Source organism: Zonotrichia leucophrys, chromosome 3 (assembly GCF_028769735.1).
Source record: "Zonotrichia leucophrys gambelii isolate GWCS_2022_RI chromosome 3, RI_Zleu_2.0, whole genome shotgun sequence".
Taxonomy (NCBI): domain Eukaryota; kingdom Metazoa; phylum Chordata; class Aves; order Passeriformes; family Passerellidae; genus Zonotrichia; species Zonotrichia leucophrys.
The window spans coordinates 6,563,303-6,579,328 of NC_088172.1; the positions used below are offsets into that span (position 1 = coordinate 6,563,303).

The following is a 16,026-nucleotide window of genomic DNA, read 5'->3' on the forward strand; positions in this document are numbered from 1 at the left end:
TTATAAAAAGGAGGGAAGGAAACTTTTTACCAAGGCTTGTAGAACAGGGCATAAGAGTTTTAAACTGAAAGAAAGTAAATCTAGATCGGTTATGAAAATAATTGTTTTGAAATGTGCATGGTGAGACACAGGAACTGGTTGTCCATAGAAGTTGAATCACTTACAAACCCTGAAAGTGTTTGTAAGTGATTGGATGAGACTTTGAGCAACCTGGTCTAGTGGAGGATGTCCCTGCCCATGGCAGAGGGGTTGGATTAGATGATCTTTAGAAGTCCATATCTTGATAATTATTAGTATGATGTTCTTTAAAATCTTCTAATATTTTCCCAATTAATTGTAAAAGATAATCTAGTATACTAGATTAACTTGTTTGAATTTATCAAGGCATAAAACAATAGCCTGTAATAATTAGTAAAGATTTTATTTATGTAAGAAAAGCCCCAAGCAACAAAACCCAAAGGTGGACACACACAAAAAAATGCACCCCAGTGGTAACTTTGTGGAGAGTTTCTTTATTAAATGTTTAAGAAAGGAGATCAGAACTTGGTCAAGTACTCTGTTGTGTATTGTCTTTACATTTTCCTCATTTGCTTGTTAAGAGGGTAACTCACAAATGTTAGATGGCTTTGATTTCTTTGATTTTTTGTAGACCACAGAGGAGGGAAGAACCCAGCAAAATAGATGCTGTCCCATTGATGGAGTAAGGGATGATGTTAAATGTTAACTCGTGTAGAAGCATCTCGCTTTGTGTTTCCTTAGGCAATTGTGAACGAGTGGGACGAGCAGGAGCGCCGTGCCCAGGAGCAGGAGGCAATGGAACACAGCCTGTACAGGTACAGGAGTAAAAGCCACGGGAAGGGACGGAGCGAGGAGGAAGAGGAAGAAGAAGAGTTCAGGAGGAGATTTCCTTTTCATGAAAAGGTAATAGCTGTAACTCTGTTAAGAAACACAAAAATTACATCAGAAGTTGCTCCTGAAAATAAGTGCTGTAAATGACATGGGGAATGAACCAGTTTTTCCTTTAACCAAAAGCCAAATTGGGGTAGATTTTGATAGGTATTCAGTTATGTACTTGTGGTGTATTTCACCTTCTGGTTGAAAAATGTTTTTGGGATTAATTTCCAGGCTTGAACTGTACTGTGGTTTGGATGAAAAATCCCAAATTATATAACTGAAGGATAATACAGTTACTTGTAAAAAGCTGGAATTTTGTTTGTTTAGCAAGTAAGGTCATCTGAGGTTCTGTTATGTATGGAGAAGGCTGATCTCCTTGATTAAATAAAGCATCTGGGACAGAATGGTTCAGTTCCTCAAGCAACCACGCAGTGTTGAGGTGGTTTATCAGCAGACACAGCTGCTGCTGCTTTTTCTGCAAAGAGGTTTAGTTGGCAGCAGCCCAGGGTTCACTGCACTGCACTCCTGCCTGCTGTAGTTACACCCTGAAATGTTCTGTACACCTGTGTACAGTTTCAGACCGGCAGTCTGTCTGTATGGTGCCAGCTGCAAATCATTAGCATGTCACTGCAATGCCAAAAAAGGCAAAAGAGGAGGTAGGGAGAGGACGTGTTAAAAGAAGAAATCAAAATTTACTTTTGATTATCATGTAATTTGCAGGACTTTGAAGATATCACAGCTCAGCCAAGCCTAGAAGAAAAAATGGAAACTGAGGATCCAGTGGAAGATCAGCTGGAAGTTGACAGAGCCCTTTTGTCCAAGAGCTCCATGCAAACAGTAATGAAGGTTCATCAGCAGTTGTGCTTAAACTTTGCTCGATCCCTGTGGTATCAACAGAGTCTGCCTTCTCATCAAGCCAAGCATTATTTCAGTACATTTATTTCCTGCTATCAGACTGGTGCATGCTTGGTGTCACAATTCTATCCTTTAATAGGTAAGACTGCTAGTAGTATTTCATATAGGCTGGTTTAGATTTGTAAAGATCTGTTTCAAAATAATCACATTACAGGTCACAAAATACACCTATTATGGGGAAAATGCAAAAAACAGAAAATTCTTTTTCCAGAGAATTTGTCTCATGTTCAGAATGGCATACTTTGATTTTTTTTTTTATTCTTCTATGCATTTTTTAATTCCATTTGGTAATATAGAAGACCAACAGAGTTTAAAAATGTATTGACTACTGAGTGAAATTTTGATCTTAGGATCTGCATAGTCCTGTGGAAGATAAAGCACTTGTAGAAATTTTTCAGAAGTAAATTTTGCAGTGAAGTTCATTAAATAATTGTTTTAAATTTAGCTTATGTATATAAAGTAAAAAGAAAAAAGGTATCATAGGGTTTTTTCCACCCTGAATTTGCAAAAACTTGATGTATAAATTTTTTAAACAATGTGTGAGAACTCAGAATCATCACTTGTTAAAGCACAGCTATGTATTTCAGTTCTGATCTAGGTGTGTGTGCAATTAAGGTGAAGCAGATAAGGGCTGTTGTTTCTACAGTACCTTATGTTTGTGTTTGCACCTGAGCCATAATGTATGTGGGATTACTTTTTTGTGTTGGATTACTTTTCCACTGAGCCTTGCTTTATAGTAGTATCTCCTTGATGTTAATTTATATACAGACAATCTGTTCTTCTGACAGGATTACAGCCTGCCTTTATAACACTCCTTGTACTTTAATAGAAAAGTCTGATAGAATAGAGAATATAAACTCTAAGTATGTCTCGTGTTCCATACTCCATCTCATTGTTCCAGTGGTATAGTCTTATATCCTTGTAAAAGATTACATGCTAAGGCTTGGGTTACAGGGGGAAAAAAACCCTAACTTTATCTGTTCAACTGAGAAAAGAACCAGTAGCATGTGTGATGTCTTCCTTACTTGCTTCCTAGGTGCTGAAATGAATGACAGTCTTTTGGGAAGCCAACTTCTGCTGAGCACTCTTCTCCACAATACCTTTTTTGAGGAAGGGACTTCGGATCTTGTGCTGCAGCAAGATGGCCCTTATGACTTCTATCAGCATCCCAATATTCAGCAAGTCCGACAGTGCCAACCTGTACTTGACAATTTTGCTAAAGAAATAAATGGGCTACTGCAGGAATGGCCAGAGCATCCTGTACTTGTGCAGGTAAAAACACCTCAACAAATACTTGGGGGAAACCGGAACATTTTAGGATTGCATTAATGTGTGAATATGTGTATAGATATGCATAGACATGTGCATGCACATTGATATGCTTGCACAGATGTTGTAATGCTCATGCAGATGTTTTGAAGTCATACCTGTTTATTCATAAGAGGTATAGGTATTGCTGTATGTATTATAATTGTTATATTTTAATCATGAAATGTTAAGTGGAATTCTGCCAAGTCTGAACTTAGAGTTTTAAACAGTCTTCAGTCTGCCATAGCTCAAAGATCCCTGAGGTCTTGCTGCTTCTACTCAGTTTTCTTCTCTTTCTTCATAATGCTTTAGAATAATTATTTTTAGTCCCTCTTACAGCATCTATGTTGTCTTCAGGTTACATTTTGTGGGGTAATGTAGAAACTCAGATTCCAGATGAGCTCTTTGCCTTAGGTAATTTGTGCTGCCTTCCCCAAGTGCATTGGCCTTACTGAACTCCTAGTGATCTTATACTAAATTGAGAAAACAGTTTAAAAATGTGTATAAAAGAAAAAAAATTCTTACCCCTTGTGAGGGTCAGTTATGCTCATAGAAATTAACTGAATTTCATGGCTTCTTCTGTTGAAGTGCAGCTACTGAATGTTTTTGGTTTTGTTCTGCAGCTGTTAGTTGTGATGGACAGAATCCGGAGTTTTCCACTTTCTAGTCCTCTCTCAAAGTTTCTGAATGGCTTGGAAATTCTTCTTGCAAAGGCACAGGTAAGAAAAAGTCTAAGATAAAGTTAATTTTTTTATTTTATGTTTCCTTACCTATATTTGGTACCATGTGACAAACACAGTACATGAAAGCTGTCTGCTTGTCAGGATCTGAGGAAGTGAACTTGCTCCATGCTGAAAGTTTAAAGAGCAAGAACCCAGTAATCCAGAATAATGCAATGAGTTTTGCCAGGCAGTGACTCATTTCTGCCTTTGTGTGAAGGTGAACTTTTCTTTTCTAGGACTGGGAGGAGAACGCCAGTCGGGCCTTGTCCCTGCGGAAGCACCTGGATCTGGTCACACAGCTGATCATTCAGTGGCGCAGGCTGGAGTTGAAGTAAGGATTGTCCTTCCATGCTGCTTTTCCTTAGATACTTCCATCTGCAAGCTTTCATCTCCACAAGGAGGCACATTAATGCAGAATTGCCTTAATTTTGGAACATGCTTCTGTGTGTCTGCTGTGGTGAAAATATGTGAGGGAAAGAGACCACCAATGAGGAGCTGCAGTGGATCAGAATGAGTGTCCAGGCTGTGGTGACTCTACATATTTGCCTCAGGAGAAGTAGAAACAATATTTTACCAGTGCTCTCCTGTTTTCATCCAAATGTTTCCTGAGCCTGCAGGGTTTTGTCTGTTTAATAACCATCATTAAATTGTCCTTAAAAATTATTGTCCAGTCTCCCGTTTAAGACCACGTGAAATTTTTATAGCCACAGTGTGTCACAACCAGGGATTCCACAAGTCTACCTCAGTTTCTGAGAAAATAAACTATTAAACCTGCCTCTGATGGATTTTGCTTTACCCTCTCTTTTTTTCTTCTCTCATATTTAATACTGGTACCAAAGCAATGATCCTGAGAAGTTGATTGTGTATATTAGGCTTATTGTACAGGTTCTTTCATCCTGCATATTTTTCCATTAGTTTAATAGAAACAGGAAACAAATTTTTGTTGTTTTGAACCCAAAGTATCCATTATAGTTTTGATTTATCTCTCTCTTATTGTTTCTAGTTGCTGGTCTGTAAGTTTGGACAATATTATGAAGCAGCATGTGGAGAAATCCACAAAGCGCTGGTTCTCAATCTATCAGATGATTGAGAAGTATGTTCAAGAACAGACAGAGGCAAACATAGAAGGTAAGTGCTGGCCTTAAAACAAATGTAATTTATTCTAGTAATTACTAAGGATGTATGATTAAGATCCTAAATGCCAGAATTTGACACTTTCAGGTGTAGTTCTTTGCCCTACAGTAAATTCCATGACTGTGTAGGGTTGGAGAGAACTTTGTATATATTTGTGAAAGTACTTGTGGCTCATAGGGCCTGTGTTGTGATGTAAAGAAAAGATGTCTGTAAAAAGCATCTAAAAGAAAGTACAAATGTGATAGCTGTATATCATGCATATACAAACATTTCAAACAGATTTGGAGGGTAGGAGGCCTCCATCTGCAACTGGAAAAGGCACCTTTATACATTCTGTATAAATCCTAAAGAATTCTTAAAGTAGATTTTGGTACATACTGTTCTTAGCAAATCTGTCTGCGCGTGTTCATGTTACATAAAATAGGGGAATGAGGGGCAGCACCTTGCCTCCCCCAAATTTAATGGAATTGTAAAGATGAAAGGAGTATCCTGGTTTGAGGCCAAGTTTCCAATCTCATGACTACTTAATGCACTTGATGAGCTTCAGATCCTTCAGTTTTATTACATCTCTAAGAGGACAACATGTCTTCTTCCACAGATAATACCCTAAAGACACTGTATTCTCTACCACATTCTTCTGCTCTATTTCTGTCCTCATGGCTTTGAGGAATTAAGGAACTGGCAGTGACTTATTTGTGCTGTTGCTTATCTTGACTGAAAAAGCCATTCATTCATAGGGAATAGCAAGTATGCTGTAAATACTCAATGGATTCTGAAATTCAACATATAAGTGACCTGCTCAGTCACTATCTTAATGCTGCTTCTTGCTCCCTTTTCTTTCTTCCAGCGTCTCATCTGTTAGTTTTACTTATTAAATCAGAATTCTTCCCCTCTCTGCCCATTTCCTGTTTTGTTTTGAACTTTTCCTAATTGAGAGTCAATATTCAATTGAAAGTTATAAAGACCAGACAACAATTTTCAAGTAGATATTTTAAGGTTTTTTTTTTGTTTTCTCTCTCTTTCTGAATTTTCGGTGCAATGTTCAGGAACTGAGCAAATGGATCTGAAAACTCTGGTCAGCACATTGCAGGCTTTCATTGAAGGCTCTACTCTGGGAGAGTTTCAGGCACGGCTCCAAACACTACTGGTTTTCCACTGCCATGTCTTGCTGATGCCTCAAGGAGCAGAAAGGGGTAAGTTGTTAGCATCACCTCTGATGAGTTACCTATGCAGCATCCCAGTATTCAGCCATCAGGTGCTCCAGACTTTCCAGACAGGTCACTGAGCTCATACATAGAACACAAGCCAATAGAGCTGTTTTACTGTTTTCCTGCTGGTCAATTTACCCCATCTTTCAGTGTTGCTAAGCTTCCAAAAGGAACTGGGGTGTATTTATTGTAATTACTGAAAAATGCCCTCTTGTAAAAGAAGGATGATGATGATTATTATTGTTATTGTCTGTCCCTTCTCCCTTCTAGATGTTCTGTGTAGCATCCTGTGGAATCTGTACAATTACTATAAGCAGTTTTCAGAGTGTGTTGAGGCCAAAATCACTGAACTTCGTCAGCCCATAGAAAAGGAACTTAAGGTAAAAGGAGATTTGGCTCAGACAATGTATCAGTCTAACCAAAGGAACAGTGGAGCAGATACTATCTGAATTTGTCTATAATAGTTCTGTTGGCCACTGAAATCCCTACTAAGCATCTTCTTTGGCAAGAATTAATTCTTGAGGTGGGGGAGGGTTTGATTAAAAGTTTAATGCTTGATCAGTCCCATTTATCCATGAAGGTTTCTACCCAGGGTTGAAGCCCCTGTTCATTTCACAACATCTGGCCATGCAGCAGTTTTTATGCAGTGCAAATATGTTAATAAGATGCCTGTGCAATAATTCGCTTACTTACTAAAATGTTTGGCATTTTAAGGCTACCAGGTCATCATAGCTGATAAGATTTAAAGATCATCTTTGATGTGAAAATAGTTCATTTCATTTACATAAGTAATCTCATTGATTATTTATTTTCCTAATAGGAATTTGTGAAGATTTCCAGGTGGAATGATGTCAGCTTCTGGGCTATAAAGCAATCAGTTGAAAAAATACGCAGGTAAGTCAGAACTTAAAATAAAGCTCCCCTTTTTGAAACCTTCTGTCTAGATTATTTCCCTATGATGTTACATTTGAATGCAGAAATGTTTCTTCTGCTCATAACACAGTGAAAACATTTATTTCCAGCAACTGAGAGATTTCCAGGATTACAAAACCCAGTAATTTTTTGCTTTCATTTGGTAATTAGAACTCTCTTTAAATTCATGAAGAAGTTTGAAGTTGTTCTGGATGAGCCATGTCAGCCTGCCTTGGTGGAGATTGGTAAGGAAGAGCAGCTGGACTGCATGCAAAAGCAAGAAGAGTCTGAGGACAAAGAAACCAAAATTCAGAGGCTAAACAACACATTGAGAAAGGTTCTGTCTGCTAGAACAGATGTTACCAAGGTGACTGAATTAGTTATTCTAAGTGTGGGAAGAACAGTTTCTCTGTTCTTATCTATACATTGCTTTTCACTGATTAATGCAGGAGAATCTTATGTAAGTGTCAGATCTGTTGAATATATCATAAACTCTTTTGGTCTTACTTGTGTTCAGTGTTATGCAACACTGCAGATGGGTGGGAATGCAGCATGGGATGACAAGCATGGTGTGTGCTGATCTGGCACTATATCTGTGTCTGATACACAGAGACGAGGCTGTTACACATCTCATCTCCCATTTGCTTACATAGTGTTTGCAGCAATTTGTTGCTCCTCTACTAGCAGAAGTAAAATAGTCTGGGAGTTGAAATTGTTCTTACCCTTTTTTTTTCTAAACAAGGACCCAAACAAATAATGATGTAGCTGTAGGATTTGTGTGCATATGGGGTGTGATTAAATATTAAATCACTTTTGGCTTGGATACTGATAAGGGAATGCACTATATTGTCACATGTTTGCTGTTGACTGACAGTTTGTGGACTGTGAACATTTGCCTTGGACAAGCTGATGCATGGTAAATCCTGTTCCACAGAGTCTCACTTTAGTATGTCTCTAAATAATTTGCCCAACTCAGAGAGGAAGTCAGCTAATTTTCTTCCTGAAAGAGATTCCTATTCATATCATTAGTTTTTATTAACAAGATGCAAGGAGACAATCATATCTCATCAGAATTTGGTGGTAAGTGGGAAATGCTGAGTTACCTTCAGCTTTGTTCTGTTTTTTCAGACCAGGAGCAGGGCTGTACTTGCTCGAGTCCTGTACAGGAGGGTAGAGCAGGGAGGGAGAAATTTAATGCAAATGTATTTGATTGATTGAGGGTTTTGTTTGTTAGTGGGTGATTTGTAAGCCTGTTACTGTTAGTTAACAGGGTTATTGGTTTCACTTTTTGCAGCTCCATGTTGTCTTCATTCCTTAAAGAAGATGCATGCAAACAATTGAAATTGAACAAAAAAAATTGAACCAAAAAAAAAATTGAAAAGCTTTGGATATGCTGAGGAATTAATTCTGTTATTTAATAATTTCTACTTGCACACTGTTTTTGTTGTCTAGTGGAAAGTGAGTGAGGGTGTTCTTACCTGACACCCTGGGGGCATTAGTGATTTAGGTTAATACCTTTAAGCTTGGAAGGCAGAGGAAGCTGACCTGAAGCAATGACTACTTTTTTCATAGAGGTAATGACAAACATCTAAGACAGTAAGATCACTTGACTGTTCAAAAATAATGCCTGCCTGACATACATGTGTTATGATTTTTCTCAAGTGTTGGTGCTGAACTGATGAAAGAGTCACATGAACATGTTTTGGGGTTTCAGATAAATGCAGAATTGAGCCCTTTTTTAAAGCAATTTCCTCCTAGGATCGAACAAGAGCTGTGAGCATTTGTGTGTAATTTTCTTCCTTTTTTTTTTTTCAGAAGGCACTCCCAGAATGTCAGAGTGTCATCACGTTTCATACAGATTCTCTTCAGTATCGTCTGTCTAAGCTGACGAAGAAAATGAAGAAAATGTGTACAGCAGTTACAGAAAATAATTCATTCTTAAACCTGGTGGAAAATCTCGACCAGTTCACAGGTTAGGTTTTCTTGTGATGTCCATGCCACAATTGACTTCTCTACCATAAAAGGAACAAATCAGGAAAAAGTGCAGATATATCTTCCTAGAGAATGCTTTGCGTACATGAAAATTTAAATCTCGTACCTTTGTCTGTTGTCTTCTATACAGGTGGTATTATTGTTTCTGTAGCTGAACTGCAAAATTTAACATTTGATCAGACAGCAACTAAGGAGAAGCAGAAATCAGAAGCAAAGCATATTCAGATGCAGAAGCAACGGGCTTTGTCAGATCTCTTTAAAAGCCTTGCTAAAACAGGTGAGCTTCCACTAAAAATGGGCTTGGTTTAAAAGTACAGAGTTCTTGAGCATTTTACTATCTTTGCCAATATATCTAAACCCACTATAATACGATGTAAGGTAACACCTTTACCCTCCTCATTCATCAGCCTTTTCATGTCTTAAAAATGATCCCTAACTCAGCTTTCTTAAAGGACACGGGGCAGCGAAAAGTCTTTAATGTACACAGGTCTGTGTTAGTCTGATTTCAGCAGTGTTCAGCTCAAAATAGCTCAGCTACAACGTGTTCTTACATTTCAAAACTTGCAGCATGTTCAAAGACTTGTCAAAATAAGAACATTTGATGTCTTGCTACCAACTGTGTGAGTGACATTTTTCATACAAAACACGAGGATATCAAAGGGTGTGTGCTGAAATGCCATTGCAGGTTTGTCATACCGGAAAGGTCTGTCTTGGTCCCGCTCAGAAAACTGCCAGGAAGTTCTGTACCTCCGACCGCTGGACTTGCGCAGTGCCTTGGCTGCCGTGGATTGCACACATGAGCTGGACACCACGTATGTACCCAGGACTTCTCACCCCCAAACTGGGTGAATTGCAGCTGGAATATATGGAATTTATGGCATGTTGATTTAGACTGGGATTTCTCAACAGTAATTCATTTAGGATTTTGCATATTCCCATCCTCCCATTACATCTCAGTTTGGTATGTACAACTGAGCAAGGATTTGGGGTTTTTTAATTTCATTTTTTTTCTATATTTGCACTTTACCAACTGTACCCTCAGTTTTATTCTTTCCATGAATTAGATTTCAGTTGGCCCTCCACTGTCCAGCCTTGCCTGGGATGCTTTGCTAGCAGTATATTAGAGCATAAACTGCTAATGATTTTATTGAAGGTGAACTGTGATTTTCAGGGATTTCTTCATTGTTTTGTCTTCATTAAATAATGGGATGTTTCAGGAGAAAACACATATACTTCAAATTGGGCATTACTGGAAAAGCTTTCTTAGGGGAAAGATGTTTTTTCAGATTTTTTTAACTGTTTTTCTGTCAACAAGGGCTTTTTTGTCATTGAGACATGCTGGTTATTGTCCTGGGATGTAAGCATTTAGTTTATGTATCAGGGTGAAAGGAAAGGCTTCTGTATGAAGCTGGATGTAGCTGTATGGGGGGCTAGAAAAACAATATCACTATGAAAGCATTAAATGGTATTCAAAGATAGAGATCTTTCTGCGGTTGCTTAGGGTTTTCTTAGAATTTATTTTTAAAATCAAATGTTTTCTTAAGACTAGAATATTTTTAGATAAAATGCAGAAGTAGAAGATCGATGCATTTTCCAAACAACAGATTTCAAGCAAAGCTGTTGGGTTGAAGAGCTGATGTGGTGGCTCCAGCATGCTGAGGTACTTTTTTAATACCATCCTTCTTTGTGCTCTGCCAGGTTGCTGACAGAGATTTCTTCTGCCTGGGATGGGTGCCAGAAGTACTTCTATCGGTCACTTGCACGTCACTCTCGGCTCCAGACAGCCTTGTTAGCACCTGCCAAGGTAAAACCAGCAAAGAAAAACCTGAATCTTAGTTCTGTTAACTTCATTTTACCAGCTTGGACTGAAATTTCCTTGTGGTAAAAAAGTGGTGGGAGATAACACTGTGTTGTGTAATATGATACTAAATACGACACTTTTGTAGCTCTCATTAAATGCAGCATGTTGAAACCTGCTGTTTTCTGTCAGGACAAAATTGGTTCAGGGAAAGAAGTTAATGATCTGTTCAGTGTACATTATCTTTCATCCCAGCAGATGCCTAATTGCCTCATTTTTGTGCATGAAGAAACTCATGAAACGCTGAATCCAAACTTGTAAGGAAAATAATCCCAATGTTGTCCAATGTTCTTGAAGAAATCAGTTGATATTTATAATTGGGTGCAAGAGGAGTCTGTGTCTCTTTAAGAGACACTTTTAGACCAAAGATGGGTCTAGAACAGACAAATGAGCTCTGCCATACCAGAACAACTTTTCCAAAATTTCAGTAAAAAAGCATCTCTTCCAGATGTTCTTCCTCTCACTATGCTTTACCTCTTGTTTTACAACATTATCTTATCAAGGTCACACCTGATAATGGATACAAATAGAGAACATGGCTGTGATCAGTTATGCTCTGTGTTGTGTTCTGAGCTTTAAGATGTCTCCACTTCTAATCAAAGGAGTGGAAGTAATTGTTCTATGTGGTAAAAGGAATGGTTGTTGCATTGGTCATGAATGTAAAGCATTTAGACTGGTACTTCTTCAGATTTTAATCATTATTTATATAAGGTAGATTTAATACTGGAACTGAATTCCTGATAAGAATTGCTGCAGTGGAGTGAAATCTAATGTGGGTGACTGTTACAGAAGTTGCTTGAAAGACAAATTTGTATGCAAATTTTGTAAGACTTGTTCAATTAAACCATAATCCTTCAGCCTGCTCAGTGAAATGGAGGCACACAGACTGCTGTTGTCTCGTTCTTCATATAACTCTTCCCTCCCACTTCTTCTGTCTCTGTTTTGTTTAGGATATTGGACTGGGCAGCATTGAACGCTGCAAAGGGTTCACTGCACACCTCATGCAGATGCTTGTGAGACAGAGGAGATCTCTTACTGCACTGACAGAACAGTGGATCTTACTCAGGTATTCTCCATCTTCCAATGTTTAATTGTTGGCAAGAAGTTTTAACAGTAAGCAGATCAGTTCAAGAAAGATGGAAAATAAGGCAGAAGAAAGTAACAGCTTTTTCCTCTGCTTCCCAATATTTCCTCTCTCAATTAAGCCTAGATAGGAAAGATCTAAGTTTATCCTATCACTGCCGCCAGTATTTTGGAATCAAAATAATTTTGTAGAACAAGTAAGGCATATATGTGAACTGATTACTGTAGTTTATTACACAGTTAAAACATTAAACTTAGAGATTGTCATATCTCTCTCATTTGGTATTGGCCTAAGTTAATTTTGTTTGCATTCAAGTTGTTGGCTTGACCTGGGGCAAATAAATTATCTAGATGGTATTTTGAGCCACAATAAATAAAGCATCAACAGCTTACAAAGAAAAATTCTAGAAAGGTGGGACATACTGGATGTTGTGTCAAAACTGTAAAAGGAAAAGTGTAAGAATCTTTCTTATTCTATGTGATCTTTCATTTCATTGCTCAAGTCATCACAGTCATTGCAAATGCCACCTTTGTTGAGCATATTTGTGCTTAGCACTCTGTAGTCCATAAAACTTCTAGAAGTCAGGTTAGGAGCTAGCCCCTTTGTACAGAGAAGGAATTCTGGACTGGAGATTACTGCTGCAAAATTTATTCTAAGGCCAGGAAACTTGAAAAAAAATGAATAAACAGAAAACCCCAACTAAACAAACTTCTTAGCTTTACAATCACAGAAATAGTAAATCTTTCAGGACATTTATCTGCATTACTATGACTTTCATAGGAAATCAAATTTCCAGGGCTTTGTAGTATTTCATAATGCAAGGAGGGAAAAAAATCACTAATTAACCAACGTTTAAAAAAAACCCAACAAACTATTGTTTTAGTCCAGGAGCAGTTATTAGCTAGATTTTTAAAAATATTTTAGTTAAAGATATATCTTTTAAAAATGAAGTACAACTTAAGACTCAGTGATTTTACCTTCTCTTTCATCTTTACTAGGAACCTCCTGAGTTGTATACAAGAGATAGATTCTAGGCTGACTGCTGACAGAGACTACAATGCAGCATTTCCTCCTCAAGACAGTATTCAGTGCTGGACAGACAGACTGCAGCAGCTCTGCATGCAGTGTGTGATGGCTCTCGAGGAGCTGTCTTGGTTTCTCCAGTGCTGCCCAAAAGAAGAGTCAGCTGGGAGCAGTGACAGTGAAAGGACGGATGTGAAACCCAACATTGCTCAGAGTTCAGTCCCTGAAATGGGAGATGTTCTTGCAGGAATACCTGACCTGATTCCCTCAGATCTAAAGCACTTGTCTCCAGTATCAGCTGAGCAGTTGCCTCCTGGGTGCAGGATGAGGAATAAGGATCACTTGTGGCTGCAGGTAGCTACACAATTGACTGCAATGATAGCAAATGTGAAGGCCATGAAAGCAGAGGTGGACAGAGTAAGACAACAGTCACGAGAGACCTCCTTTTATTCCTGGTGAGTCCTACACATGAACATCTCTTCTTTATGTTCACATAGTAGGTGTGAAGCAATTTTGAAAATTTTCACCTATGCATGTATTGAAAAGTGGGTTTAGGTGCTCGTCAAACATTTTTCCATTCATTTTTTTGCAAAATGCAGTGCCTGACTCTTTAAGAAATGTATGTCTTCTCCCATTCCCTTGACAAGTGAAAAAAATTTCTGACTCAGCTTCCCACCTTGTCTTTGGTCTCTCAGGATTTTATCCCCATAGATCCTTAGCTAATGAGGTGAATTTCAAATATAAAGTTAATGAAGAGATTTTTCATTTTAAAATACGTTTGTAGCCTATTTAATAACAATCTTCTAATTTTCTCTCTGCTTGAAACTGTGACTATAAGCTTTTTGTCAAATCTTTTACTTAATAAATTCAGGATGGAGATATGCTGCCTCTCCCTTATCCATGACCAAGAAAAGGCTTAATCTGAAGTTGGACTGTTTGTTCTTGTTTCAGTATTATGGTATTTCTGTTGCAGGAAAGACTTTGAAGTTTGCACGTCAGTTGTGAGTTGTTTGCTGGAAGTATCAGCCCAGTTACAAAGCATAGAGTCCCTGTTTCTTCCAAAAGGACAAGACATGGAAGCTGCAAATCAGATTGCCCTAATCAAGAGCCTGAAGTATATACAAGAAGAAGTTAATAACACATCTTCACACTTCACAGCCTGGAGAACACAGCTTCTTGCTCCCGTGTCAAATTGCGCTGGTGAGGATAATTTTTCTCTACTTGATTTATAATGTTGGTAAAGACACAAGAATTTATTAGTTTGGGTATTGCTGAAGGTGGCCCTGTGTTCCTTTTGATATCCAAAAACTTCATAAAATTAAAACTTGCAAAATTTAGTCCAGACTTTATTTGTGCAGTGGAATTTTTTTTACCATCTCTATTAGTGATGGATCCTGCACCATAATTACAGGTCGCAATTAGCAAGATTTTGGTAGAACTGTATAGTAAAAGTTGCATAGTGCTGTCATTGTCCTTGCATAAAGGAAACATAGGAACCTGTAATCTGATGTTTACAAGCATGTAAAAGTGCCTGTGTTATGTTCAAAAGGAAATCAACAGTCGGATGAAGAGTTTGTGGAGCAATTCTCAACAAAAGTGGAAACTGTTATCCATGCTGTTCTGTATGCTGTTCAGTGTTTGGTAGAGAGAAAACAGGAAGGTGGAAAAGAGGAAGAAAAATCTTCAGAGGAAAATGGTAAGTTTGTCAGTATACTTGAGTGGGGAGCAGAAGAGTTTAAACCATGCAAATCTTAATCTTTTAAACAGTGTATGTCAGAGGTACCAATACACAAGGAAATTACTATTTTAATAGAAGCTGTGTATTCAGACACATAGGGTGGCTATTTCTAGATTACTTGTTACAACATTTTTAGAATATCTGACTTGATCTCCATTTTTTTAATGTGCTTCAAACAAAGAGGATGCAGCCTTACTTGATGTGATTAAAGCTGGACATATAACTAAACTTTTGGATCAAGATCTGTCTGCTGATTTGGAGGCTTTACATGTGCAGAAGGCAATTTTAGGTGTTTCAGAACTCCTGGAGATCCTGAAATCTTACAGGGAAGACTGCACTTCATATAAACATAAGGTAAATTTTTTCTTTTCATGAGTTTTTCAGCTTAGGAGTCTTGAGACATTTGGCATTGTAACTGCTTGGGGGTTAAATGTGCAGTGCTTCTTCTTGCCCAGTGCCTTAGAACTAGAAGCATGTGAGAAACTGGGGACAAATAAAAGTAGTCTTCTGTAGTGTCTGGCAAAAGCTAAACAGCTAAACATTCCTGTAGTAAGAAGACAAAGTTTTTGTGAAAAATCTAGGAAAAGCTCCAGAAACGTTAGAATTAGTACTTAAACTCACCTACTGATATTTCTTTGAGCATGTTTTCAGTCACTGTCATGAGGCTCTCTGAGGTGCATGTCAGTAAGTACAAGTAATGACTGATAGCTGATTTTTTGTTTTAATTGTAGTTCTTCAACCAGTCCTGCTATTTGCTGGTGCGCCTAAAGCCCATGCTCTGCAAATATTCAGACCTCATCCTGTTCTACCTCACCATTTCACTGGCATCCCACAGGAGTACTGGAAAGCTGCTTTCTGTTCTAACCAGCATTTTTACAGAGCTTGCTCTGAAGGTAAGTTATTAGAGGTAACAGTGGCTTTATGGCAAGCATATAGTTAATGTGTAAAAGTCTTGAGTAGAAACTAAGCTGAAAAATGTACTTACTACTGAGGAAGATGTTGAGTTTCTGTTCACCTTTGCAGGGATTTTGTTTGCCAAAAGAGTTACTTGAAGATGAAGCAGGAGAGGGAGCAACAGAGTTCCATGACTATGAGGATGGTGGTATTGGAGAAGGGGAAGGCAAGAAGGATGTGAGTGACAAAATAGAAAGTGAAGATCAGGCAAGTATTTGGGGTTGATCTTGTTTAATTGAAGTGAAACTGAAAAAGCTCTTGAAATCCGTGATGTGGATGTGTTA

The 16,026-nt window shown here is 38.1% G+C and overlaps 1 protein-coding gene across 2 annotated transcripts in view; it reads left to right on the forward strand.

The window, feature by feature from the left end:
- Nucleotides 1-16,026, forward strand: part of MDN1 (midasin AAA ATPase 1) — a 93,221-nt gene that overhangs the window by 61,531 nt on the left and 15,664 nt on the right. For both annotated transcript variants that reach the window (XM_064707293.1, XM_064707294.1), the window contains exons 64-84: nucleotides 760-921; nucleotides 1,615-1,888; nucleotides 2,846-3,081; nucleotides 3,741-3,836; nucleotides 4,076-4,170; nucleotides 4,843-4,967; nucleotides 6,020-6,166; nucleotides 6,452-6,561; nucleotides 7,002-7,075; nucleotides 7,265-7,460; nucleotides 8,909-9,065; nucleotides 9,216-9,362; nucleotides 9,771-9,897; nucleotides 10,784-10,889; nucleotides 11,894-12,009; nucleotides 13,026-13,505; nucleotides 14,024-14,250; nucleotides 14,600-14,746; nucleotides 14,970-15,142; nucleotides 15,520-15,681; nucleotides 15,812-15,949. In XM_064707293.1, coding sequence (XP_064563363.1) covers nucleotides 760-921; nucleotides 1,615-1,888; nucleotides 2,846-3,081; nucleotides 3,741-3,836; nucleotides 4,076-4,170; nucleotides 4,843-4,967; nucleotides 6,020-6,166; nucleotides 6,452-6,561; nucleotides 7,002-7,075; nucleotides 7,265-7,460; nucleotides 8,909-9,065; nucleotides 9,216-9,362; nucleotides 9,771-9,897; nucleotides 10,784-10,889; nucleotides 11,894-12,009; nucleotides 13,026-13,505; nucleotides 14,024-14,250; nucleotides 14,600-14,746; nucleotides 14,970-15,142; nucleotides 15,520-15,681; nucleotides 15,812-15,949 — 3,495 coding nt within the window. The remainder of the gene's footprint in view (nucleotides 1-759; nucleotides 922-1,614; nucleotides 1,889-2,845; nucleotides 3,082-3,740; nucleotides 3,837-4,075; nucleotides 4,171-4,842; nucleotides 4,968-6,019; nucleotides 6,167-6,451; nucleotides 6,562-7,001; nucleotides 7,076-7,264; nucleotides 7,461-8,908; nucleotides 9,066-9,215; nucleotides 9,363-9,770; nucleotides 9,898-10,783; nucleotides 10,890-11,893; nucleotides 12,010-13,025; nucleotides 13,506-14,023; nucleotides 14,251-14,599; nucleotides 14,747-14,969; nucleotides 15,143-15,519; nucleotides 15,682-15,811; nucleotides 15,950-16,026) is intronic.